The sequence below is a fragment of the Pelodiscus sinensis genome, chromosome 3 (genome assembly GCF_052426305.1).
Source record: "Pelodiscus sinensis isolate ZL-2025 chromosome 3, ASM5242630v1, whole genome shotgun sequence".
In the NCBI taxonomy this organism is placed as follows: Eukaryota; Metazoa; Chordata; order Testudines; family Trionychidae; genus Pelodiscus; species Pelodiscus sinensis.
Window position 1 is genome coordinate 155772307 of NC_143054.1, and position 27826 is coordinate 155800132.

Below are 27826 nucleotides of genomic sequence, written 5' to 3' on the forward strand. Positions count from 1 at the left end.
TAATATAAGAACTAAGGGCCACCAAATGAAACTAATGGGCAGCAGGTTTAAAACAAATAAAAGGAAGTTCTTCTTCACATAGCGCATCGTCAACCTGTGGTACTCCTTGCCTGAGGAGGTTGTGAAAGCTAGGACTATAACAGGGTTTAAAAGAGAACCAGATAAATTCATGGAGGTTAAGTCCATAAATGGCTATTAGCCAGTATGGTAAGGAATGGTGTCCCTAGCCTCTGTTTGTCAGAGGGCAGGAGAGAGATCGCTTGATCATTACCTGTTCGATTCACTCCCTCTGGGACACCTGGCATTGGCCACTGTTGGCAGACAGGGTACTAGGCTGGATGGACCTTTGTTCTGACCCAATATGGCCGTTCTTATGTTCTTAAGACTCAGGTCTCATGGTTTGTGAGGGAAAGCTAGAAAACATGCCCCAAGACATCAAACACCAGATGCCAAATAAAAAGATCCCCAAGTGTATTTTGGGGGGGATTTCAAGAAGCCTTTCTCTTTTGTGTGTGTGTGTGTGTGTGTGTGTGTGTGTGAGGGAGGGACTGATTCATGAGTTTTGAAAATGTGGGGTGGGCAGTACAGAACATGCAAGCTGATAGTGTATACCGCTGGGTCCAGGAACCCAGGGAGACCAGGATCTCGGACTTGAAACTGAGACTTCACACTGGCACCCCTGTGTCCTCCCTCTGGAATCCCGCCTGCCCTCCCCCCCACTAACGCCTGCATCCTCTCCCTGGGCTCCTTGCCTCTGCCTGGGATAACTGAAAGCAAAACGCACCAGCTCCGCCCCCCTAGCGCATCAGTTCGGGTGACTCCCTGGCCGGCACGGTTCACACGGCAGCAGTGACAGCCAGTGTGGCTGCCTGGACTGAGCGGTGCCCTGTGTGGCCAGGGCTATGTTGGCGCGGGGGGCCTGGATGCAGCTGGGAGCTGTGTGCGAAGCTGAGTCCCTGTGTGCTGCCCACTTCCCACCCCCCTGAGGTTGGCAGCTGCATGGGCCTGATCCAATAACTTTTCCTAAATATGGGGACTGGGCTGCAGACTGGGAGTTTGACACCCCTGAGCTAGAGGTTTTCAAGTTCCCTGCTCATTGCCTGCCTTGGAGATTTTTTTTTTATTCAAGCAGCACTATGGGCCCAAGAGTCTGCAGAGTCAAGGAGGCTTTTAAAAACCTAGTAGATGCCAATTCTCCTCCTCCTGGCCTGGGTAGGAGGTGGTGGTAGAACGCGGCTGCCAGCTGTGCTTTGGGGAAGAGGACTCTAATCTGGGGTCGCTGCATGAGAGGTAGGAGGGCTGCTTCTTGAAGCCTAGGGGCTCTCTTCTGTATTCACCATTCCCCCTGGTAACCGAAGGTGCCATTTGTACACTTGACGAGTAGCATTAAGAAGCCAACTATCTGAATCTCTGACTCCAGCTGGCGGAAAGCACTGGCACCTAGAGTCTTCCAGCAGCAGGCACGGATCTGAGGGAAAGCTGTGTCAGTGCACTGAGAACAGTGCAGAGTCCACCCCATTGCTCATTTTAGTGTCATCTGCTGGGAGGAATTCAAAGCTCCCTGCGAGTTGCCAATGCTCCTTGTTCTCTGGTACAGCCTTATGGCAAAGGTTAGCTCTCTCCCAGGCAAACGGGACAGCTGTTACCTGAACAGAGGGAGTAGATGCGTGTAGCTTCCCATAACTGATCTTTAATCCAGATTCTGTGTCAAGCGCTTGCAGAGGGCTCTTTCTCTGCATTTTAGATGCTTGCGCCTGTTTGAACTCAGCCTCCCATTGGTCACGGGGCATCGTTTTAAATGTAAGGCCGCACTTTCCTCTGAGGATCTTGCTGGGCTTTGCCGACATTGCGGCGATGGCCGCGTAGCCCTGAGCTGCAGGCGTTTCTCAGCTGCCCCACAGCAGGCGAGTTCTGTGGGTGACAGCGGAGATGTTTGGATCATTGGGATTCCCGAAAGCAGAAGGAAGTTTATTGCTTGTTCCCCAACTTGGAGCCTGTCAATTGTTGGAGAGTTGCTTAAAATAACGCAGCAAATAGCCAATGCTATGACGGTGGGTTGCAGGGTTTTCCCTTGTGATGGGACAGGGAGCCACCTCTTGCTGCTCTTCTTGGACCTCGATGGCTCTGCAACTGCCCAAGGGAGAAGGTGCGGGGAAGGGCCCTGGGCTTGCCCTCTGTTCCGGGTCCCAGCCCAGGGATTCTATGGACAGCAGCTAAGCGCTCAACGCTGTGATTCTTTCCCCCGCGCTAGCTCCCACTCTGCCTCTTCAGCTCCATGGGCTTCCTGCTCTCTTTCCCCTTGGGAAGGGTTTCTCTCAGTGCTCCGTGCCTGGGGAATCCCTCTGCTTTGCTTGGGCAAGGTTTCTCTCCCTCAGTGCTCCACTCTGCTCATCAACACAGAACTTCTCCAAACCACACTCTGCTCTCCTTCCTCCTCCTGGGCTGACTGAAGCAGAGGGTGTGACTAGGTCTCTGGCAGGGCCTTAATTGGCTCCACGTGCTCTAATTAACCTGTGGTAACCTTTCCTCAGCCCACAGGGAATAAGGCTCTGATCATCCTAGGGACATGGGTATGTTAGGCTGCGGAAGGCGCTGCCTTCCCAAACCACCAGGTGTGACCCAGCCCACACTCCGCCCCCAGAATACCTAACTGCAGGCATACTGGAGGCAGAGTGTTGCTGCCCCCATGCCTGCCCTCCCCATGCTCTGGGACTGGGGAAGCTGGGGCCATGTGCCCTCCTCCCACCCCGTCATGCTAAAGGGGGAGGAGCTAGGGCCATGCACTGCCCCACCTCCCTGTGGGGTAGGAGGCAGGGTCTGGGCAGAAGGGGCGGGGTTTGGGATGGGGCCAGGTGGCTTGTCTCTCCCAGCCCTATCTTTCCTACTGCCCATGGATCATCCCGGGACTTATATACCTCCAATCTATCACTCTCCTGCTGCTCTCTGGCCCTGCAGTATCCCTTTCTACCCCATCCCCTCCCCTCCAAACCCCACACACTCACATAGGGTTGGACTACTTGAGACAAGGGGGAGTGCGGTTGTGACAGGCCATTAGCGTTGCTGTTTTGGGTTCCAGCACTCGGCTGCACCCAGAATTGGAAGGGTTGCTGGGACAGGAACCATCTACCACTCTCTTGCTGCCCTCTGGCTCTGCTGAAACCCAGTAACCAAGGCTGCATTTGCATGATGATGGTAAAGTCACAGAGACCACGCTTTAATGCTGGGAAGAGCAAAAAGATGTTTTCCAGAACTTTGCTATCCTGCTGAACAAGGGATAATGCCACATACCGCTCTAGCTAACTTTCATCACGGTACCTGAAGGTCAGTTGAAAACCACTACAAGTGTGCATAAGTGGTTCCCCCTAAAGGAAGTTGTGAATGAGGCCTATTATCTTCCTGCTTTGCAGAAGCGTTCTCTGCCAGAAGGCATTCATTTTTAATGGCCCTATTTTTAATTCTGTCCTTGCCAGTTATTCACCAGAGACTTCCCCCGTGTTCATTACACTGGGTGCAGTGCGAGTGCATGACTCACTGAACTTATTTGTTTCCTTGAAGATTATAAATGGAAGTGATGATGCTTTTATCCACCCCATCCTCCTCTTGAGTCTATTGTTTGTTCTGTGTTTAGGACATTTAGAAAATAGGAATTGGGTGTGTATGTATGTGTGTGAATTTTGATCTCCTCTGGGCCAAATCATCCTGAAAGCCATGTGAATCCCTGTCTGAGAAGTATGGAAGGTACATGGGTTTGTGGCATTTTCTCCCCTCCTCCCTGTTTTTTTTTTCCCCCAGGACTGAAGAAACAGTTACAGAGAGAGAGACTCAAAACTCAGGACACCCTTATTCCCAGGCTTGTCCACCAGCCACCGGCCCACACCCTCTGTTCATTGGGCAGTGTTTGTAATGTTGGATAATTATGGCCATCAAAGGAATATGCTTAAGACAGATCACTCCAGTAAAAGTTCCGATCCCAACAATATTTTTCATCAAGAATTTCTAGGATTCACAACCACGAACTTCCCCAGTGAGTGTGTTCAGAATTGAGGAGCTTGACAGCTAAGGACCCAGGACTTGAGTCTTTGGTGCTCTGGCTTTGGTACTTGGTTCAGAAAGAATTGAACAAGTTTAGCAGAATGTACATCCTGAGGCAAAAGCCTGCTATAGAAAATGTCAGACCGTACCGTTAAAGTTAGGCAATATTACAAACAACTGAAAACATGGTCTCATAATAGAAAATGTCTGGTTACCTTAACTACAGTTTGCTCCGTCTATAATTAAATTAGAATCCAGCTAAAACCTGCAGCTCTGTGTGCATTATCACTAAATCTGACCATTGTTCTTGCATAGGTTGGTACAAATCTTTTCATCACAAAAGGGAATAAATTTATTTGGCTCCTGGATGACATAGGTGTGTCTGAAAATAAATGAAACTGCCTGCTAAGTTAGTTGCTAGAGGGATTTCAGGAGGTATTGTGATATGAACAAATCACCTCTCTCAGAACATGCTGTTTACCAGCAAAATACTAAGTCAGCTCTACCCTGGTTTTCTCACATCACAGCAGGAGGGAGGAGATCATGTAGAGGCCGCTGTTTTCCTGGTTCCTGTTATTTTTCCTGTAGTTTCACCAGGCTACAGAGAAAATGTGGGTTACATGTAACACATGCTCTACTGGTCTGAGCTAAACAAAAGCATTTTTACCTCAAGACTCGAGGATTGTGGGAACCGGGCGTTCAGCTTTGAAATGATTGTTCTCTACATTTGTTCTGCCTATACAGTCACTGGGGTATGATGTGTGCCGTCTCCAGGCTCAGTGCACTGGCCGTTTTCACTGCAGTATGTCACCAAGAAGCATCTGCTGTCTACATATGGTCATCTTATGTTCCATTTTGGTCAGTACAAATCCCCCTTCCCCGTTTAAAGCTCTGTCCCTGCCTTCCCCACTTTAATGGCAAAAGTGGGCATTTGTCCCATTTGCTCTTGCAAAGGAAGATAATATACACTACTTGGGTTGAATAATGATTATAAACACTATCCTTTCAGGGGAAACTTTTGCTGCACGCACATGTGTTGTAGTTTTACTGACAGATTCCTTCCTTTTGCTAAGGTGTACCTTGGCTAGTGTGTTAGAAATCTGGTTTTATTTATATTTTTTTCCCCCCTCAGATGTGGCTGCTTGCTTTTGTGGCTTAGAGACCCCTATGCACACACCCTGCCCTGCCCATATGGGGTGTCAGATTTGTACAAACTATGTCTGGTGAAGTATCATTTGAAAACGAACAACACTGCTCAGTAATAATATGCATAAAACAATGTTGTGTGTGGAATTGGGGATACGTGGGGCTCTTTAAACCTCTGATTCAAAGCTGTTTAAACCAGGCATGTCAAGAGAAGTCGATAAAAATGTTTCTTCCTGGCAAAGAAGAGCAGCCAACACCTCAAACCAGGCATGGGCAAACTCAATGGGCTGTGTATTTATATCACAGCAGAACATTAACACTGTACAATTGCAGTGGGAAGCAGCAACACAGTGGAGAACACCTACAGATACCTTAATCAAGCTGGAATTGGCCCCCTAGAGAAGAGTGGAGGCTGAACCCCAGGGAATCAATTTGACCCTGGAAGCAAAGAAGCGCAGTGCTGTGTTGGATGGAAAGGGTGTGTTAATCATAATTAAGAAGCCGCAATGTACCGACTCTTCAAAAAATGTATCTCTGTTGTGAATGTACAGAAATAGGGACTGTGCATAGTACAGAAACATCCCCAAGGAGCTTAGGGGCAGCGGGGAGTTCAATGACTGTTTCTTGCTAGGCAAGGTCTGGGCTCAAGTTTGAGGAGCTTGTGGGTGAGGAAGATGGGCTGGTGTGACAGAGAAGCGGATGCACAGTCTAATCTCCAGCAACGCTCACTCTTGTTGAGGTAACACGGTAGCCACAGCTCTGGGTGTTCTCAGCAGCATGCTACAGCTACAAATCTTCATGGAGGCTTCATGTAATTAGCACCATATAAAACTGGCAGATGCATATTGATCAAGGAGCACGGGAGATGGTTTTCCCTTGTTAGAGGTATTTAAACGATGACTCACTCAAATGACTGCCATACTGCTGGCCTACCCCGGGTTTTGATGCTGACCCTGCGCATTCTTCAAGCGTGATATATTTGTGGCCCAGTGGGACTGGAAATCCGAGTGATCAAATGATGGGTGTGGTGTGCGGCGAAGGTGCCATTGTGTAAAAGGAATCTCCTGGGCTACATCTACATTGGCCCCTTTTCCGAAAGGGGCATGCTAATTTTACAGGTCGTAATAGGGAAATCCGCGGGGGATTTAAATATCCCCCGCGGCATTTAAATAAAAATGTCCGCCACTTTTTTCCGGCTTTTAGAAAAGCCGGAAAACAGCGTCTACACTGGCCCCAATCCTCCGGAAAAAAGCCCTTTTCCGGAGGATCTCTTATTCCTACTTTGAAGTATTTTGAAGTAGGAATAAGAGAGCCTCCAGAAAAGGGCTTTTTTCTGGAGGATCGGGGCCAGTGTAGACGCTCTTTTCCGGCTTTTCTAAAAGCCGGAAAAAAGCGGCGGACATTTTTATTTAAATGCCGCGGGGGATATTTAAATCCCCCGCGGATTTCCCTATTACGACCTGTAAAATTAGCATGCCCCTTTCGGAAAAGGGGTCAATGTAGACGTAGCCCTGGGGAGTGGGGTGCCCTGGTCTAGAGGGCAGAGTGCCATCATGCTGTGCTTTGGTGTTGTGTAATGTACTGCGCTCTCCTGGCACGGCAGGAAGCCTGTATAGCAGGGCTACTGAACTTTGGAAGCCCTGGGGGCCACAATGATATGCACAGCCCAAGCCCATGCCCAACCCAACTTAAGTGTGGTTACATATACATGCAAATAGATTCTTTCACACTGACGGATATGAATATAAAGCACTTCCCACAATGCCCTGGTGCTCCTGGCACCTCCTCCCTGGGAGCTAGAAACACCCACACCCTGTACCCGTCTGTTCAAGCCCGCCGTCCACTTGCGTCTTTCAGTGTTCAACCCACCTGGGAGACGCCTCACCATTGCGGAGCGTGTTGCCACTGGAGGCCATGTTCAAAGGATCCCACCCGCGGGCTGTGTGCTGAGCCCTGTGTAAACCCAAACCTCACCACAGGCCGCAAACGGGCTGCATGCTGCTTGTGGCCCAAGGGCCACGTGTTGAGTAGCCCTGTTGTATAGGCCAGGCATTTGGCAGTCGCTTGTTGTAGCGAGAGCAGAGCTTTGGTTCCCATGCGGTGTTCTGATTCAGTGTCCTAGACTGGCAAGGGCATATTTCTGTTAGCTTTCCAGGGAAAAGACAGTTGGACATAATGTCCAAAGGGAACAAAGTCAGGGAGGAGGTACCCCTTCTTTGCCCTTCTTTATTCTCCCAGCCCAACCTCACCCAGTTCTGCTTCTTGGTGGCTGCTGGGTTGTGAAGGAGAATGTGTAACTCTCTTTTTACACTGTGCTAATTAGACTCTCCTCCCCCATATATAATACCTCTGATAAGTGGTGGGAAGGGCAGCAGCATTCAAGACAACATGGCCTTCTCTTGTGCAGGTACTGCGGGTAGAGTGTGCAAGAGTCACGAGACAGACCGGCTGATGCAGAGAGGTAAGCTGAGGGCACTGTGGGTGGAAGAAAGGGTGGAGGGGGGACGCCACCAGCCCCATCTTCATCCAAAAGCAGAGGCAGATTTAAATCAGCTAAAACAAAGTCTCACTCGCTCTCCAAAGCTACTGTGAAATGCGCAGTGAGGGCAGGGATGGAGAAAGGTTAACTGGTGGGGTCTACACTCAGATTGATTTGGCAGCGGTGACTGCTAACAACAACCCAACTTGGATGATCAATAGTTAACCCCCTTGGCTAGCTGGGCTTCTTCCAGGGGTTACCTATGATCAGCCTGCGGCATGTACACAGCACACATAGCAGAAGTGCAGGTTGTGGCACTTAACCCTTCTGGGTTCCAATTACTGGACTAGTTCCTTTCTGCCTTTAATAAACCTGCGAATGGAAAACAAAAACATTACATAACTTCTGTTAATCCAATGCATCATATGGAAACAATACAAAGTTCCTGCTTGTCATTGCCTAACGGGACATCCTCTGAAACAGAATAGAAACCAATTGCCCCTAGTACTCCTGCTGTTCCTTAGTCTTTGGGATTTCTGTAGGAGCAAGGAACTCCCAACCCTTTCCAATTACCAGTAGCAGAAAGGCAGGATGTAATGACTTAAAAAATGACAATCATGGACTATCCGTTAAGAAACCAAATCTGCCTTTTCTCAAAGCAAAAGGAGAGATTTGAAAGAGTAGGGAATAGTCTGGGTAGCATATTAGGATGACTTGGAGACAGACCAGTGGGACTGAAGACATTAAGGGAAAATTTATGCTTAACATCCCTTCAAAAGATGGCCAGGCAGGTTGCTCCAACAGCAGCAAGTTCCTCCCTCCCACCTGGGTGAAACAGACAAAGAAACAGTTAACAGAAATTGGGAAGTTATTTCCTTTCTTTTAAAACCAGGATAAGGTAAATTTCAAGGGGTTCGGGGTGGTGGCATCTGTGTCCTTTGCTCTAGCTGCTCAGGATTTCATGCTTGCAATCATCTCATGAATCTTTTTGTTGAGGGCTCCTCCATGGACTCCCTTCTTGCCCATGAGGAAGATCAGGGCTTTGGGGGTCTTGCCAATACAGATGGACTTGCTGTCAGCCTCCTTGGTTCTAGCGTCCATCACGGCATCTTTTTCCACCAGCAGGTTGTCGCGAATCACGCTGCACTTCTTGCCAGCAATGGTGATCCCCGTTTGCAGGAATGCCTTCCGGTCCTGGCCTATGATCACCCCCACTTCCTGGGGTGAGATAGCAGCCAGTAGGCCCCCTGGCTTGGACGCCCACACTGACTTGTTGTCACTGTGACCCACGATAGCTACGTCTTCAATGTTCTTGTCCTTTAGCACAGTATTGATGTAGCTCTTCCAGTCACCCATCCTGCTTTAGTTGTCAGGATGCTTCTGAAATGCTCTCAGACAACTTGTTATCTCTTTGCTTGCCTTCTGGGCTTTAGGACTGGGGGAGGGGAGGGACTTTCAAACTAATCCTGAAGATTTTGAGCTAAGAGTTTGTTTGAGCTGAGGAATTAAGAGTTCAGTAGATAGAGCTCTTGCTTTGCCAATCAAGGGAGATCAATCCCCATCACAAAATGGTCAGGGGTGTGCTTAAGTGGTTGCTAAGAGGTTTTTTTTATGATGTCAAAAGCATCTGACATCACAACTTGTAAGCCATTATGATGTCATCTCTCTCTCAAAATAAAAGCAGTCTTGATTCCCAAGATGGCCAGAAATGTACAAGGTGTTTGCCCTTCTACTTTCTACTATTATTATCCGGGGTCATTCATATGAACTTTTTTTTTGTGGTTTCCAAAGACCGTGGGAACTGCTTTATGTTAGGGTGGTGTAAGAGTGAAAAGGAAAATAGATGTGACAAAACAAGAGATGAAAATGCAGACATCTCAGTACTATCGTGGAAGGTGTTAGAAAATCCCAATTCTTTCTGTAAATATTGGATCAGATTCTGATCCTGGAGAGCCCATCTTTCCTCTGAAGTTGAAAGTGGAGAATTCAGCTAGGAGGTAAAACCATCCTATCACCCACCCACCCACCCACCAGAGCTTTCTTGCCCTTTTCCAAAGTCCTAATCTAGCGATAACATCTCTTGCTCTGGAGCGTGGAAGAAGGAAACATAATGTGCAGCCAAGATTTACTTACACTTTGCAGCCAAAGTACTCTCTATTCATTGCTTCAACTGTCACTTGTGTGGTATGCAGGGAAACTGCTGCTGGATCTTGGGCAAAAACTCATCAGTGTTAACTTGGCATGGCTGAAGGAGGTATTTAAAATAGAAATGGGACTAACCCAAACCTTCTAAATCTGATCATTTCTCAACTTTGGATCTGGATCTCAACTGTGTAGCTGGTCTCTATAAATGGGTTGAGCAAAAGAAAGCATCCACATACTTAATAGTTCAGGCCCATCGCTTAATATACAGATGCAACCTCTCACTTATATGAACAGACTTCTAGTCTCTGAAGCAATAAAATGAATACTTGGTATAAAACCTTGTTTATAACACCATCGACATTGTATGGTGATTATATGAGATCACATGAGCTTCTTCACAGCCAGTGCTCTGTCTGTCTCTGTACCAATCCAGTTTTCTCAGCTCCCTCAGCATGCCCCCATCGGGGTCAGTCTGTATGGGAGCACTCTCAGCTGTATAGCAGTGCCTAATCCATATTAGTTATATCATCCTGTCCATCCACCCTTGAAAACTACATGTAAAGAGCATCAGCTTTGTAAAGCTAGGGTGAAAGCAAAGATAATTCTCATGATATTTCTATAAATACTGTTTCTGATATTGGGAACATTGGCAGTGGCTATACAATCTTCAGTTCTGGCACCTTTCCTCTTCCTCTTGTTATTTTTGGGTGGTAAACAGGTTGAACTCCTCTACGAGGCGGAAAAAAATTGTGGCTGTACATGCGGCAGGAAGAATGCCTGGTGGGAATGTTTCAATGAAAGCTGCTGGGTGTGCAGCACTTTAGGAAACAAGACAATTGATTTAAGCACTTAAAAAGGATGTAAGAGCCTCACATGAGGAACCCATATTTTAATACTCTGTCCAGGCTATAAGAAACCCAATCATATAACTGAGTCAACATGCAGAACACCTTGCCTTGAGGAATTGAATCCAGTGGTAGCCAAGAGTTTCCTGACCACTGAGGACATGGCACCAGCAGGTAAAATGCCAGAAGATAGCAGTAGGCAAAATCACATGCTTTTGCCTCCTGCTCTCTTTCCCCATAACTGATTTGTGTACCAGTGATGAAATGCTTGGAGTTGCAGTCTGATTATCTGTTACCTCTCCCTATGGTCCTGCTTTTGGAGATGGGTGTTGGATCAAGTCATGAGTTGCATAGACTGTGGAGTGCGTGAAGGAGGGTGTGTTTTGCCTTTGCTTTTGGATGTAAACACAGTATGTTACTAGCTGGAAATTTGTCATGGCCAATTTTGAAGTGGGAAATTAATGACTCATGGAAACATTAGAGAGAAATCAAATACCAGGTGTATTGGTCTCTCAGTGGAGTGTTTACACAATAGAAAATGGTTTTTTACTGTAACTGGTTTAGGGCTGACTGCAAAAGCATAATTCTGCCAGAATCTAACTGAGCTTTCAAGAACTGTAGTTTTTTCCCCCTAGATAAGGGGACAAAGTATCAGCAGAGAGTTTAATGTTAGATATCCCAGCTGAGGCTCAGTGGACAAAGTGGTAACTGGAGAACCTCTGAGTGCCTTAATCAACAGGGTCTGAGGCCTGGTCTACATTACACAGTTACATTGTCAAGGCAGCTTAACTTAGACACACTATATGCCTTGTCCCCCTGATGTAGGTACCATACTACAGGGACACAGGAATTGCGCCTTCATGAGAGGTGCAGGGCTTAGGTCTGTGTATTTAGAACAAGGCAGTGTCCGTGTAGACATTTGTCACATCCATCCATTTTAGCTGTCTTGACAATTCCACCGCTCCATGGTGGAGCAGTGAAATTGACAAGAATGCTGGCCTTTGCCAAAAAACCAGGCCGGCTGCCCCCTGCTTCTAGGGGAGAGCCCAGGGGGCAGCTGGGCTCCAAGTGGAGAAGGCAGCTCCCCCCCTCCCCCAGTGTCCCCTTCAGTTGGCTGGAACTGAAGGCGGGGGGACATCAGCCACTACAGGAATGACCGAGGAGGCTGCAAATCCACCTCCCGCCGGTGGACTCAAGTCTGTAAGGTAGAGCCGACTTGACTTGAGCGCCTCTCCCAGGCTTTTGCGCTTGCTGCTTTACACCTCTGGCCAGGGGACCCCGACCCCGGTTCCTCCCCCGCATCGCGGAGGAGGGATTCTCCCGGAGACTGTCCCCACATGGCAATGGGGAGTCGGGAGCTCTGCGCCGCTGTAGCCGCTGGGACACATGGGGGGCAGCGGGGCGATTCCCAGCTTTCCCAGCGCAGCGCTGGATGCTGCCCCAGCGGCGCGGGGCTGGGGGGCTGGCTCTGAGGCGGCCGCCTGGTGGAAGCGGGGCCGGGCTGCGCACACAGCAGCAGGGGGCGGAGGCAGGGCCAGGCCGGGGGGTCTTGCCTTGCCCGGTGGGCGGGCGGGCGGGGCGGGACTGTGCAGGGCGCCCGGACCCGCCCCCCGTCTTCATCCACCGCCGCCTCCGCCCCTCGCCTCAGTCGTCATGAGCGGATCCAGCGGGGCCCTGGGGGGCTTCGGCCTCCTCCCGCCGCTGCCGCAGTCCCGGGCCGCGTGGCTGGGCGCCGCCGGCGCGCTGGCCCTGGCCGCGCTGCTGGGGGCCGCGGCGTGGCGCTGGGCCGGGCGGCGGGCGGGGGGCGCGCGGCGGCAGCGGGTGGGGACGGTGTCGGGCCTGTTCGTCTACCCGGTCAAGTCCTGCCGCGAGGTGGCGCTGCGGAGCGCGGAGGTGACGGCGATGGGGCTGCGCAGCGGGGACATGCGGGACAGGTACCGCCCGGGCTTCCCGCCCCCCGCTCCCGTGGCAGCCCTGGCAGGCCAGCGCCTCTCGGTGGGAGGGTGGGTGGTGCCCAGGTCCAGCCGGGCTCCTCCCCTTCGGCGGGGGGAACCACCCCGCTCTGGCCGCCCCACGGGAGCGAAGGGGAGCAGGTGGTTCAGCAGGAGCAGGTTACCCGCCTTTCAAAGGACCCTTCAAGGTGAAATGGCCAGGGAAGCCCCCTGCCTTCGGGGGAAGAGGGTCTGGATGTGCCACTGGGAGGACCTTTCCCTGACGTGCAGCTCTTGGTAGCCCAGCTCTTGTCTCCTTCACCAGCAGATGTTGGTCCAGTAAAAGATACTGCCTCACCCACCTTGTCTCTGATTCACTCAAGGTCATCTGGATTCAAATGACATCCTTGCCGGCTCCTATTTACAATCTAAATGTGAGAAAGTCCACAAACACGCTGTATATATATCTGTGCTACTTGGAGTCACAAGTTTGTTAGTGGAGTTGCAGTCTGTGACCTAGTTTCTCAGCAGGAAAGCTTTGATTACAAAAATTGGGCTGTAGTTTATTAGTTTTAGTAATAGGCCCTTTCAGTGAGAGAGATCTGTATTATATAAGGGCACAAATGGGAGAGAAAGGGACAGCCCAAGTAATTGTGATGTTATGAAAAATACTTCTAAGCTATTTGCCTCCCTGAATTTCTTTGCATTGCCTTTGCCTTTGATGGTGCTGTGTAAGTAAAATGTTTAATGTATTTCTTTCTTTTCATACTACAGGGTTTGGCTTGTAATTACTGAAGATGGACATATGGTCACTGCTCGGCAGGAACCACGCCTGGTCTTGATTTCTGTAAACTGTGAAGATGGCTACTTAATGCTGAATGCTTCAGATATGAAGGAACTTCGTGTTCCTATCAAACTCCCCAAGAAAAATCCAGTTCACAATTGCAGGTATTAGAGGAAGATCTTTCTTTTTGCAGCACTATTCTTACAGAAAAGCATATTAAATTAAATATTTTACTAAGAGAGTGTAATGTACAGCCCTTCCTGGACTTGATGCAGGTGAAATTCTATGGTTGGTGTTATGCCAGAGGTCAGGCTGTGTTATTATAATGGTCTCTGCTGGTCTAAATGTGTTAAATAAGTCCACTTATTATTGAACTCCATTTTTAGGCGATAGCATCAAGGATATCAGACATTATGCAACTACAATCTTCAGAGCTTTAGTATACTACCACAATTACCCAGGCATATGTCTGTTCTGTATTTAGCTTGGCTAGGTGTTTGCATTTGAAAATTTTGGTTGTGTGTGTAGCTATATCATGATTATCAATATGCAAATTCTGTGTGATATCCATCATCACCCACAACTGGTAAATTGGAATTTTGTGACATTAAGTATTTTACCTGTTTTGAAAAATTTGGGCTAGGTCTAGCAGAAAAGGTAAGAACACTTTCCCCTTGTTAAAATGGCAGTTACATTTGAGAATATTGTAGCAGCTTTAAATGTTGGTAGTGCTATGGGCTTTTAAATGGGGTGCTATGGGCTTTGCCTCTGGACAGCAGAAGAGATTGAAGTGCCGCTCCTTCCAGCTGCTGTAGCTGAGAATAAAGTAGCTTTCTAAGATACAATATTTGCCAGCTCCACATGTAAATTGTTGCTATGGAAACTGCTGTTAAATACTGTAGTTGAGTTTTTCTTTTTAATTTACACGAGCCATATATACATGGGCAATGATACTGTTTGCGATGGAAAGCTTGGGTTCTAGATTCTTTTCTGGTGCCTCTATGCACGGCACAGGGGTGCTGTCCTTTGGTAATACTAGTTTCCAAGAAATACAAAGCCCACTATACAAGGGACAATAAAGAAAACAAACACAACCCACTGCAGAGAAATGACACTTGCAAAATAACAGCATCACAAACGAGACTTTATTGGGCACGGAAAATAGAATCTGGGGAAGAAAAGAGTTAAGGTTCAATAATTAAATAAGTAATAAATAAACCAATACTCACAACTTGTCCAGCTCCATTCCTGGCACCTTCTCAGGTAAATTATACACTAAGACTTTATACTTCTCTACACACTGGACTGTAAGTGTTTATGGTCCCAAAAATGAGAAAGAAAGCAGTATTTCAGTAGCAATGCACAGTGACACTGTCTTCTAATTGGAATAAGAGTACACTTCAGTCACATTCCCTCCCATACATGCCGCCATAGTAGATTGGCATCCTGGCTTGTTTACTGGCTGCTATTGGAAAAGGAACTGGCTTCATTACCCAGAACCCTCCTTTCTCCTTGACTCTGTTTAGAGGCCAATGTAAATCTCAGCTGTGTGTGTGGACTGTCTCTGTCCACTCCTCCACTGGTGCAGATTTGGTGCATGAACTGAAAGAACATTGCTCACTCGAGCGAGCAGTGTTGTGACCTGGTGCATGGGTTCAGAACCCCCCCTTCAATGCAGCTTGGCTGCCGATCTGTCATGAAGGAGTGAATCTGCACTGGGGGTGTTTTAAAAAACAAAACCACCTCCTCCCAACACACACACACACACACACACACACACACACACACACACACACACACACTCTCTCTCTCTCTCTCTCTCTCTCTCTCTCTCTCTCTCTCTATCATGCTACGCATGTGAATATGGACCCTAGGCACATGTCTACTTTGCCTGTGCATTAATCTGGCCCTGCTGGTGTGTTCTGCGTTGGTTGGAGCGGAGGTGGGTGAGTCTGGCTCTTTCTGGATGGGAGGCAGTGGGAAAGCTGCACTTAGCAAGTGAGCAGGCCATTCAAAGGCCAATGTTTCCTCCTGGCATGGGGGAAAGGTGCTGCCTTCTCCCTAGTCTCCTGTGTGTAGTGGAACCAGCAGTGTCATCCCCTCCCTCCCTTTGCTATCCCTACCTCCGCATGGCTGGGCATTCACTTGTCCAGCTGCCTTCCTAGTTACGGCTGCTAGTGTGTGTGTGTGTGCCTCTGTGCCTCAGGCTCTTTCGTGACTGTCTGTGCTTTGGAGAGTGATTTCCCACTGGAGGAGTGGGGGAGGGGGGTTGCCCTTTGCTAGGGTGGAGTTTAGAGGGGGTGTACCTAGAATAGCCTAACACAGGCAGTCCCTGGGGGTATGTCTACACTACCCTCCTAGTTCGAACTAGGAGGGTAATGTATGCATACCGCACTTGCTAATGAAGCCCGGGAAATTCAAATCCCGGGCTTCATTAGCAAGTGCGGTATGCATACATTACCCCGCTAGTTCGAACTAGCGGGGTAGTGTAGACATACCCTGGGTTACGTACAAGATAGGGACTGTAGGTTTGTTCTTAAGTTGAATCTGTATGTAAGTCGGAACTGGCGTCCAGATTCAGCCGCTGAATCTGGACACCAGTTCTGACTTACATACAGATTCAACTTAAGAACCCCAGGCGTCCCCAAGTCAGCTGCTGCTGAAACTGATCAGCAGCTGATTCCAGGAAGCCCGGGGCAGAGCAACTCTGCCTCGGGCTTCCTGTAGTCAGCCGCTGGTCAGTTTCAGCAGCGGTTAACTTGGGGACGCCTGGGGCAGAGCAGCTCGGGTGCTGCTGGGTTGGTCCAGTAGCGCGGCCGCTCCTGGCGCTACTGGACCAACCCAGCAGCACCCCAGCTGCTCTGCCCCAGGCGTCCTGATTCAGCCACTGCTGAAACTGATCAGCAGCGGCTGAATCAGGACTCCTGGGGCAGAGTAGCTGGGGTGCTGCAGGGTTGGTCCAGTAGCGCCAAGGAGCGGTGCTGTGGGACCAACCGGCAGCGCCCCACCTGCTCTACCACAGGCCCCAGGCTTTGCTCCACATTTCCCTGGTCTGCTGAGGGGGGCACTAGCTGCGTCCCCCCCAGCAGACCAGAGAGACGCAGAGCAAAGCGGCGCAGGACCCGGGCTGGACCCGCTGCGCTTCCAGATCAGCTGGAAGCGCCGTGGGTCCGGCCGGGTCCTGCGCGGCTTTGCTGAGCGTCTCCCTGGTCTGCAGATCAGAGAGACGCTGAGCAAAGCGGTGCAGGACCCAGGGCCGGACCCGCGGCGCTTCCAGCTGATTTGGAAGCGGCTGCGGGTCCGGCCCCGGGTCCTGCGCCGCTTTGGTCCCCGTCTCCCTGGTCTGCTGTCTCCCGCAGCAGACCAGGGAGACGGGGAGCAGCTTTTCTCGCCCCGGAGGAGGCGGGTGGCGGGACTAGGCGTCCCACCGCTCCAGTCCTCCGGGGCGAGAAAATCCCCGTTCGTATCTGCAAATCCGACGTAAGTCGGATCCGCGTAACTCAGGGACTGCCTGTATGGTGCTATGGTCTGGCTGCTCTGTGTGGACAGAGACAGATTACTGTTTTGTGGGACCCTGGGCCAGAGCAAGTGGATGCCCCTCTATGCCTCCCCCTCCCCACTTCCGCCTGCAGTCCTTCCTGCTTTCCTCAGCACTCCTGCCAGATAGCGGAATAATACTTTGATATTATTGACACAAGTGTGTGGAATAAGTCTGACTTTTTTTCTTTTAAATCTAGCATGGCAACCAGATGTTGTGTGTTTATAGCACATTGTTGTGACAGTTAACTCAGCCTCATTTCTTTAGTCCCTAACAGGGGAGAAATGTAATGACTGTGTTTCAGTGCCACTGTTCTGGTTGCTTGCCTGCAAGGAACTGGTGTTGCATGTACTGGATTTATTTGGAAAATATGCAGAGTCTTAGGGGTCCAGAATCTAACTTAGAAATGGCCGGAATCAAAGTTCCTTATGAATTTCATTGTCGTTATTGAGATTGCTCATTGTTTGCTTCTTTTTGTTTGTTTTATGAAAGCAAGATATTCGATTTTGAAGTGTTGCGATGAAAAGAAGTACACAGGAATTCTCAGCTTTCAAATTAACTTGTGCTTCTTTTAGGCTCTTTGGAATGGATATCCAAGGCAGGGACTGTGGAGATGAGGCAGCTCAATGGATCACCACCTACTTGAATGCACAGTCCTATCGATTGGTGCATTTTGAGCCACACATGGTGCCTAGGAAGTCAAGAGACATATTCACCACTTTCCGATCCACAGATAAGGTTAGATGACAGTTTTACTCAATAATCCTTCTTTGAGTGTGTGTCGTCTCTCCCACTCAGCCTTCCTATTGTAATACTTGTTACATGGGGAGGCCAGTTCATGATAAAGTACCTGCTTCATGCTTATGAGAAGTCCCATTGATTTAAATTTTGCTTTAAATCAATTTAAAGTTATTAAACAAGAACAGCTAGAGAATCTGAGGTTGCCATTTTGTCAAGAAGTGATAGCATATGATTCCTGATCCACTTCAATGAATGAGAGATGCTGGAGTTTTTGAAGGCAGTTTATTGGTAAACTCTCTCCACCCCCAGTTATGTGCATTGCTGATCTAATATGAATTCTTCTCTTTACTGCTGGTTTGTTTACAGATGCTAACCTTGATTGAGCCCTGAGTTAATCTGAGGTCTAGGGCTTCCACCAAGGAAAGCCCACACGAAAGAAGGTTATGGCAGCAAATGGTGCCCACAATCCCCTCTTTCTTGGAGTGGGTATGCAACTACTGCATTAAAAACAGGCAGGGAAATCTGGGATGGGCTAAGTCAATGCATTTCTTCAACAGCCTCAGATCCCTGGGGTCAGGGATCTTAAGAACAGGGATGCTTTCTCCTTCTCCCCAACCTCCCACCTTACCTCGCCTGAGCAGAATCTGAGAAGAGCATGATGGTAAAGACAGTACCTCTCCTGCTCCAAGTAAGCGTTCCTCCTGTGACTTTGATAGTGCAAGGAGACAGAGCAAATGCACACCCTGACCTGCAACTGTGAGCATAATTGTTCATTGAGCATCAGCACTTTACCTGCTGTTGCACAAACCGAAAATGTGTATAAAAAGTCATATTCAAATCTCTCTACTCTGTGTGTGCATCTTCTCGACAAGTAAATGAAGACTAATTCAGACTAATAAGAGGATTAATTGTTTCCCTGAAGCACTCCTTGAAATTGAAGATACTGTGTGTGGCATAGCGAGATGTTAATTTGGCAGATGCATGAGCATAGAGTTGTTGTGTTGGTGTTAACATAGAGGGCAGCGCAATATAAACGTATTTTCATTGTACATTTTCACTTGTTTGAGAGAAAGGAGAGCAGAGACTACTTGTCATTTTACAGATTTTGTACAATGTGTGCAAATGTTTAAAATAATCATTTGGAAGGGACTCTCAGTATGCACTGAAACTCGCCTGAACACTGCCTTCAAAGATTCATGCTTGTCCCATTTACTGATGTGAACAGAGGGAGTTTTCTTAAAGTATTATTCAGTGACACTTCTTGCCAAAATGGCAGCCTCCACGAAGAAAAGTCAGCACCATTAATGATCAGTTTCAGTTTAATTTTATTGTTTGCTGAGTAAATCTTTCCCCTAGAGTTTACAACAAAGTGGATTCAAGTCCATTAGATATTGATTGAAATAAGGAAATATTGATAAACATAGTCGGCTTACTACTTGTAAGACTGGGCACAGGAAAGAGAATATTTTCTTTTCTGATGCTCCAGAGAAAGACATCACTAGGCAGAGAACTATAAATGTGCAAATAAACTTCATCTGCTGACCAAAGAGTCTACCAAGAAGGGTTGTGAATTAGGAGCTAGGCTCTCTGGAAGCTGAAAGAAACAGTTGACTTGCAGAGTTAAACAAGGTTTTGTTGGTTTGTAATTAAATACGGATCACCTTTTGTATGAAAAATCAATTTTAAAATAGTTTATATAATAGTAAATGATGAAATGCTTAATGGATTATAGATTGTTATAGAGTCCAACAAGCCAGTGGGGTGCTCGTAACCTTCTTCTGATACCTGCAACATGTAACGCTCGTGTGTGTAATATGCTTACGTCTATTAGCTATCATTTATTAACCCTATATAAACAACTTGTATATGGAAGCTTAATAGTAATGTTTGATTAACTTCAATTTACGATAGCTATTTGAGACGCATGCTCTAGTGGGAGCATTAGGATTTGTTTGCCTTTATATTTGTAGATTTCCTATCCTGACTGCAGCCCAGTCCTGATCGTCTCAGAAGCTTCATTGGAAGATCTCAATACTAAGATGGAGAAGAAAGTTCAGATAAAGAACTTCAGACCAAATATTGTTATTACGGGTTGCGGTGCTTTTGAGGAGGTAAGTGATAAACAGAACTTTGAATTGCTGTTTTGTTCTGCATCACGGACGCTTTCTTCAGAACCCAATTTCCTTGGGATATTGAGTCCAAAGAATAGCTAATGCCTGGATTGGATTTGGGATTAGCTCAGAGTCAGTCATTAATGGCTGGTGCAGTTGCAATGGCGTAAACTCCAAGTGCAGAGAAGGAAAGTTGCTGTCTTGAAGTTTGCACTGGCACATCTGGTCAGCAATAGCTGAATTCCAGGTACAGATAGAATCCTAGAATTTCTATCATAAATGTGTGGAAAGCTTCACGGGAGATAACAGGTTTGTGGATATTAACTTTTATATTTATTCAACTTGGTGAAGGATCAAATGAATGTATTGAAAATGTGAGGCTGGTACTGTGTGCTTGCCTTTAGGCCTAAAATAGGAAATGTTATACACAGTATAAGACATCTAATGATACAAAAAATGATGCATTTTGTGATATTTTTCTCATATTTGACATTATACATAAAAGCTCATTGTGATGGTCTGACAGTACCATGGCTGCTGAATATCTAACTTTCTCTATTTCTTTAATGTGTGATAAAACTGGGGTTTACCTGGTGGAGTGGTGCAGATTTTACATGTTTGAGTTCACTCTCATTTATTTCTGGAGGGTTATTTTTATGGGCTTGAATGTTTCTAAAGACCCAAAATTTCTCACAAAACTTGTCTGTCTTCCAAGAAGTATTGCTCTAGTAAGCTTCTGGGCTGATAAGTGAAGACTGATTTGACTTGTTTTCATTGATAACATTTTTATGGAACTGTAATTGACTTAAAAGATCTTAGATTAAATACAATTTTCATTATCAATTCTGAAATCAGGACAAATACACGTCTGAGTAGAGAATGCATTCTACAGAAGGCTTTTTTGGTTCTTCCTTTTTGTATTAACCTACAATTTTATGTTTGAAAATTAAATATTAAAACCCCCCACACATATATCATGCCTATAAGACAGGTATGTTTTGAATGGTCCAGTTGTTATCTTTTACTGGAATATACCTGAAGCAATTTGATAATTCATACAACTGATACTGTAACTTTTGCAAAATGGATTAGACAACTTGGAATAGATGATTAATATATCAATATTGAAAATGATGTATTTTATTAAAAACAATAGCATATCTATTATAGCTCTTATTTTGAGGATGCAAGAAAGTATGATGCTCTGACCTGATGCTTAGTGATGGCTGGCCTTAAAGCCAACTTCTGGAAAATGGTTAAATGCAAATATTGAGAAAGTATAATATTACATATTTACATTTCCCTCAGGATTCCTGGAATAAGATACAAATTGGTGATGTGGAGATGAAAGGAACAATGGGTTGCCCCAGGTAAGGATTTAGGAATATACTAGAAGGAAAAATAAATATGAAGTAACATCTGTTGTCTGACATTGTCTATCATTGCAGGTGTATTTTAACAACAGTTGATCCAGAAACTGGTATCATTGACAGAAAGGAGCCATTGGAAACACTGAAAAGGTAGCACAAATAGTAGTGGGTCTCCTCTTGTGTGTGTTGGACAGATAGAAATGATTACCAGCTAGAATTTGGCAGTTACTTTAAAAATAAGGCATTAGAAATGATTGCTCCATGTACTCAGACAACATTTTTAAACTGCATACTTTGAATTCAGTCCTTGCCCATGCACTATATTGAAAAGAGAACTCATGAAGACTCTCGAGCTCTCCTTTTCTATATATAGGATTCCTGGGTCCCCTTTTTCAAGAAGGTGTGCGTGTATAGTATAGTCAAGGACTATACCAAGTATACAGTCTTTTAAATTGCATGCTTTAACTGTCTAGTTTTACATGGAAATCATGTATATCTATCCTATAAATATATAAACTATAGAGTGAGTGTGTGTGGGTGTGGAATAGTGATAGAAATGTAGCCGTGTTAGTCTGGGGTAGCTGAAGCAAAATGCAGGACAATGTAGCACTTTAAAGACTAACAAGATGGTTTATTAGGTGATGAGCTTTCGTGGGCCAGACCCACTTCCTCAGATCAAATAGTGGAAGAAAGTAGTCACAATCATATATACCAAAGGATACAATTAAAAAAAATGAACAAATATGAAAAGGACAAATCACATTGCAGAACAGGAGGGGGATGCAGGGGGGGGTGGAAGGAAGGAAGGTAAGTGTCTGTGAATTGATGATATTAGAGGTAGGGAGAGTGGGATGTTTGTGAGTTAATGGTATTAGAGGTGATAATTGGGGAAACTATCTTGGTAATGGGTGAGATAGTTCAAATGTTTGTTGAGTCCTTTTGGAAAGTGTCGAATTTTAACATGAATGACAGTTCAGAGGATTCCCTTTCAAGTGCAGATGTAAAAGGTCTTTGTAGCAGAATGCAGGTGGTTAAGTCATTGAGAGAGTGTCCTTTCTGGTTAAAATGGCAAGAAACTGTTTTCTCTTTGTGATCTTGTCTGTGTGTGGGTGTGTGTGTGTTAGAGAGAAAGAGAGACTATTATTGGTGAGGGAGGTAGCACCGCCTTTTACTAAGGTTGACGCTTCCTATTTTAAGACTCCCTTTTCAGCTATTTACAATTTTTCCAAACTTTCACTACATGGGTTGAAGTTTTCCATGCTAGGTGTCTGCCTCAGGCAGGTTTATTTTTGTTATTTGGGAGTGGATGGGAGACTAATTTTAGCCAGAGGTTCAGCTCTTTATGAGAATGAGGCTAGGGGAAAAATGTTTTACCTACATTTAACCTCCCTTCCCCGCCCCCCGCCCCCCCCACCAGACATTGGTGATCTTTGCTTTCTAAAACTCTAGTATCCCTATGCTTTGAATGGGGGGCTTCAAATATTGTGGGGGTGACCCTTATTTCAGGGATATGCCTCTTACAATCCCTGTGAAAATCCTCCCATATGAGGCCAAGTTATAAGCCTTTGAAAATTGCAGTTTGTACATGCTCATTAGAGACATGATGGAATGTTAGCAACTAAATTCCCTGAAGATTCTGTCTGAATTAGTCATGCTTCAGCCTGGGGCTGAGCAGATCTTCCCCTGCAATTGAGGCTCTGGGCTTCTGTGGATTGGATCTGGGTCTGGGTCTAGGTCTGGTCACCTGAACTGAGAGCAGGAAGTCTCTCTCCTGTGCTCTCGATGAAACCCTTCTGGGCCAAAGCATTGTGGCCTGATTCAAATTTGAATGCAGAGTGGACATGAGCTGGACTCGTGAAAAGTGAGGATAGACATTTGGACTGGAGGCTGGTGGGGCAGGAAATGAGAGAGACTAGTAATTGCTGGGGAAGGGAATTGAGACTGGTTGGGAAAGGAGAGGGGGAAAATGGATGGAGCACTATTGGTTGGTCAGGAGATGGCAGGTGGGAGCCAAGAAGAAAACAAGGAAAGACTGGAAGCTAGTAGATGGAAGAGGGAGAAACCTAAGACTGGATGTGTTGCTGAGTAATACTCTGACTGGTTAGGCAAAAACACTGCAATTGAGAAGTAATAAGATATGGGGAAGACACATATTAATGACCATGTAATTCAAGACTGTCATAATGCTTACCCACAAGGGCTATGTCTAGACTACATAGCTCCGTCGACGGAGCCATGTAAAATAGTTTATTCGGCATAGGCAAAGAAGTGGGGATTTAAATAATCTCTGCTTCATTAAAATAAACATGGCCGCCGCGCTATGCCAACAATCAGCTGATCCGGCACAGCAGGGCAGTCTAGACACGCCGCGGTCGACAAGGGAAGCCTTTGTTGACCACTCCAGTAAACCTCGTTTCACGAGGCATACCGGAGTTATTGACAAAGGCTTCCCTTGTTGACTGCGGCACGTCTAGACTGCCCCACTGTGCCGGATCAGCTGATCATCGGCATAGCGCGGCGGCCATGTTTATTTTAATGAAGCAGAGATTATTTAAATCCCCACTTCTTTGCCTATGCCGAATAAACTATTTTACATGGCTCCGTTGACGGAGCCATGTAGTCTAGACATAGCCAAGGAGATCACAGTGAAATAGCAGAGAGGCAACCTTTATTCTGACTTCCGAGTGCTTGGCTTTATTAGGGTTGCAATGTGTATATTTAACCACCACCAGGCGGAATTGAACCTGGGACCTCTGGAGTTTAGTATAGGAGCCTCTATAGTTTGAGCTATAAATTCTATAGCCAGATGTTGTTCTAAACCCTTGAATGTGTGAGTCAGTGTGAACTGATAGGAACAGTTAGAAACATGTCTTAGAGCGCTCTTTGTTTATCATCACATCCACTCATTGGATTTGCAGTCTCTTACTGGTCAGTTTTTAAGTTTTCAGCCATTTTAACTTTACAGAATACACTCATGCTGTGTATAGTAAAGCATGTGTCTGTGCCATGCCAAGAGTCCCTAGACTATTGTGACACAACAGGGAACTCCGTCTTCACCCATATTCTACATCTAAATTGCATGCAAAAATTTCATTGGCTCTAACCATTGCCCTATTAAATGAGGTTTCTTCCCAGGCCCCAGTCTTACAATAACCTATGCAACTGCGTAAGAGTCTACAGCAGCGGTTCCCAACCTTTTCCAGGTGGAGACCCATTTTGACAATTCAGGAAGACTTGGTGACCCAAGGCAATTCAAAAACAGGGGGAGGAGGGAGGGCAGAGCCACCTGGGGAGACACTTGGTGATCCTTTTGAAATGTAATGGCGACCCATATTTGGGTCCTTACCCATAGATTGGGAAACCCTGATCTGTAGGTTTGAACTCTTAATACAGCTATCACCTTATCAATAGGGTTGCCAGGTGTCTGGTATTGACCCAGACAGTCCGGTATTTTTGCCTTCTGTCTGGTAAAAAAAAATTCAGAAAATACCGGATACCTAAAATGTCTGGTATTTTCTGATTTTTTTCCCTGCCAGAAGGCAAAAATACCAGACACCTGGCAACCCTACAACACACTCAGCAACCGGGCCCAGCCCCCCGGACCATCCCCCCGGATGCCCCTCAACCCGTCCCTGCATACCTGGTTCCGCAGGGGCTTGTCTTGTGGCTGGAGCAGAAAAACAAGATGGCCACCATCAAAAAAGCCTCTTAAAGGGGCCATGCTGATTTTTAATTTTTTTGCCAAATAACTGTCGGGGTCCTTTTTTTTCCCTCAACAACTTTGGCCTCCCCCTTTTATTTTCCACAGAATTTTTTTCCCAGTGGTTTTTTTTGGGGGGGAAGGGACGGGAGGATGTTCGGTATTTTGGGTTATACCATCTGGCAACCCTACTTATCAACTTTCTTCCCTGCCTCTGCTTGCTGAACTGAGAATTGAATTGTCAGATCTCTCAGTGCACCTGGATAATCTCCTTTCAGCAGTGTTAACTAATTTGCTGTTATGTAAAGCCCCCAAAACTCTCAGTTCATTGTGAGTGAGAAGAAAGTCTATTGATTATTCCATCCTAAATATTTGATGTGCCATGAAACTTTATTCACATCTCATTATACTTCTTTAACACAAATTCTTTATTCTTTTCTTATGTGAAAGCTTGACACAGAACTGTTTCTTTATAACTATTTATTTTCCTCCACTGCAATTCTCCAGGTTGTGTAATTGTAGGATAGCCCATGTGTGCGGCTTTTTGTGTATTGATGTGCTGAATATTTCTTTTAAGTGTTTATGTTTTTTTCAGTTTTTAAAATAGTGGTTGTGGTGTTAAGAAAGGTGAGTGAAGAGTTTCCTAGAACATGATCTACTGCTAACTTACAATTAAGGGATGTTATTAAAGTTATCTCAACAAAGGTTAATGGGCTTTTTTACCTAGGACATAATGTCCATGCATTCTGTTTGGGTATGTCTACACTACCACCCTAGTTCGAACTAGGGTGGTTAATGTAGTCAATCAAAGTTGCAAATGAAGCCTGGGATTTAAATATCCCGGGCTTCATTTGCATCTTACCGGGTGCCGCCATTTTTAAATCCCTGGTAGTTCAGACTCCGTGCCCGCGGCTCCACGAGGAGTAACGGTAGTTCAAATTAGAAAGCCTAATTCGAACTACCTACTCTGTGCCATGTGTAGCCGCGGGCATGGAGTCCGAACTACCGGGGATTTAAAAATGGCGGCACCTGGCAAGATGCAAATGAAGCCCGGGATATTTAAATCCCGGGCTTCATTTGCAACTTCGATTGACTACATTAACCACCCTAGTTCGAACTAGGGTGGTAGTGTAGACATACCCTTTGTGTCTTAAATACATACAATAGAATCCGGGAATTTTTGCACATTCATTATTCTTCTACATTTCATTCAACTTAAAATGAAGTCTCCACTCCCCCTTTTTTTTGTTCTTCTTGAATCTGTGTTTTGCTGTAAGTGATTAATAATGGCCATTTTCTCTGTACAGTTACCGTTTGTGTGATCCTTCTGAGAGACATCTCTACAAATCTCACCCTCTGTTTGGATGGTATTATGGAATTGATAAAACCGGAACGATTCAAGTTGGAGACCCTGTGTACAAGATAGTCCATTAATGGAAGATGCATTTTGAGTGGAGGATGATTGTTCTTTTTTATATGCAAATGTTTTTTTTTAAGCGCATAGAGCCTGAGATAAATCTTTGATGTTATCTTGAGGTAAAATTTTTCTGTTTTGCATTCCTTGGGGCTGTGTAAAGCACGCTGTCCTTGATTGTCTACAGATCCTATGAGGTGCCAAAGTCTTCTCAAGCCAGTCAGTCCACTAATGTGCCTTGAGACCCTGAATCTAAAACTAAATCTTTAGTTTTCCTTTGGAGTGTAAAAGGCAAGCTGTAAAACACTTGGATCAAGTGATAAAGTGATTTTCAGTCTTTGACACACACACATGCACACTCTGTCTTTTATATTGTCACTATCTGTGGAGTAAGGCAAGAGGGTGAAAAAAGTTGGATGATGATAGTTGAATGTGCCCTTCAAGGTTTGCATACATTTTAAATTCCTAATTAAATTGTAATACCTTAAGAAAACCAGCTTTGAAATGTTTTGATCTCTTGTTTGTCTGGAAATGGATGACAGGAGAGGGATCACGTGAGGATTAGCTGTTGTGTTCCCTCCTTCTGGGGCATCTGGCAGTAGCCACTGTCAGAAGACAGGATAGTGGGCTAGATGGACCTTTGGTCTGATCCTGCATGGCCGTTCTTGTGTTCTTATGTTGTTATGGGGTGGCAGAGAGAGCAAGACATTTTGAACCAGCAAAAGAGTGGGTTGTGACAAGGCATGAAGTAGGTTAGACTGTTTTTGGAGCTTAGATTTGTAGTGAACATTGAAGAACAGTTCTGTTTGAACATTCTTGAATAACAATGTACACATTTATTAAAGTGAAGAGCTGAGCTGAGCTGGGCTGTTGTTGACTCACTTAACAGCCAGCACTTACCATGCTTGTTGCAATTAATACATGCCTGCTTGCCTACCTACTTATCTCACATTGGTGTTGCTGAGGATTGACTAAGGTTTGTAAAGTGCTATATAAATACTAAGTAGTAGTGTGGCAACATATGTCCCAGTATTAGCCCCTGAAAAAAGGTATCGGCAGTACACAATGCAGTGTATGGTTGCAGGCTGTGGTAGAACAAGTGTCAGCAGGGACAGAATTTGGTGAACCCTGTAAAGAAATTGAACAACATTTAAATCCATTAAAATGACAGTAATAGTGGGTTTTGTGGGCTCTCAGGTGGGTATGGTCTTACGAATATTTGTAATATAAATGTTTAACTTTTTTAATTGATGGAAATGCAATTATGTGATTGAAGCAATTCCAGGATCATGATTGTATAAACATTGCTAATCTGACAATTCAACACTGGTTTCTAAAATTATGCACTTAAGCAGATTTTAAACTGGAAATATAGATCAAAATATAAACTTCTGCAGAGTCTTTACTATTGTTTAATATGATGTATAATTTTAGGGTCTTGTTCTGTTGGCTTTTGCCATTTGATGTTATGTCTTTCTTATATTGGTGTTTAGTTATTTTGCCTGCTGCTACATCATACAGCTTTTCCCTTGCCCTTGGTGCCCCATTGCACAATTTAAGGCATTGTGCTGGAGGCAGATGCCAAACCCA

The 27826-nt window shown here is 45.9% G+C and overlaps 2 protein-coding genes across 2 annotated transcripts; one reads left to right on the top strand and one right to left on the bottom strand.

Annotated features, from left to right (window-relative positions):
* Positions 1–8517: 8517 nt before the first annotated feature.
* PFN3 (profilin 3) lies at positions 8518–9234 on the bottom strand. Its single transcript, XM_014569784.4, has one exon. It carries the CDS (start codon positions 9011–9013, stop codon positions 8609–8611), a length of 405 nt encoding a protein of 134 aa, XP_014425270.2. The 5' UTR covers positions 9014–9234; the 3' UTR covers positions 8518–8608.
* A 3051-nt stretch (positions 9235–12285) lies between these two features.
* On the top strand, positions 12286–27628 carry MTARC2 (mitochondrial amidoxime reducing component 2). The gene is made up of 7 exons (XM_075925230.2): positions 12286–12581; positions 13353–13526; positions 17476–17638; positions 19612–19752; positions 21061–21122; positions 21201–21272; positions 26130–27628. Exons 1-7 carry the CDS (start codon positions 12301–12303, stop codon positions 26254–26256), a joined length of 1020 nt encoding a protein of 339 aa, XP_075781345.2. The 5' UTR covers positions 12286–12300; the 3' UTR covers positions 26257–27628.
* Positions 27629–27826: the final 198 nt, after the last annotated feature.

What these genes read in the sequence shown, in the direction of transcription:
- MTARC2 (XM_075925230.2), top strand. Translation starts at nt 12,301, where the DNA reads ATGAGCGGATCCAGCGGGGCCCTGGGGGGCTTCGGCCTCCTCCCGCCG. An exon ending in GGAACAATGGGTTGCCCCAG is followed by an intron (nt 21,123 to 21,200) that starts GTAAGGATTTAG and finishes CTATCATTGCAG; the next exon opens with GTGTATTTTAACAACAGTTG. An exon ending in CCATTGGAAACACTGAAAAG is followed by an intron (nt 21,273 to 26,129) that starts GTAGCACAAATA and finishes TTCTCTGTACAG; the next exon opens with TTACCGTTTGTGTGATCCTT.
- PFN3 (XM_014569784.4), bottom strand. Translation starts at nt 9,013, where the DNA reads ATGGGTGACTGGAAGAGCTACATCAATACTGTGCTAAAGGACAAGAAC.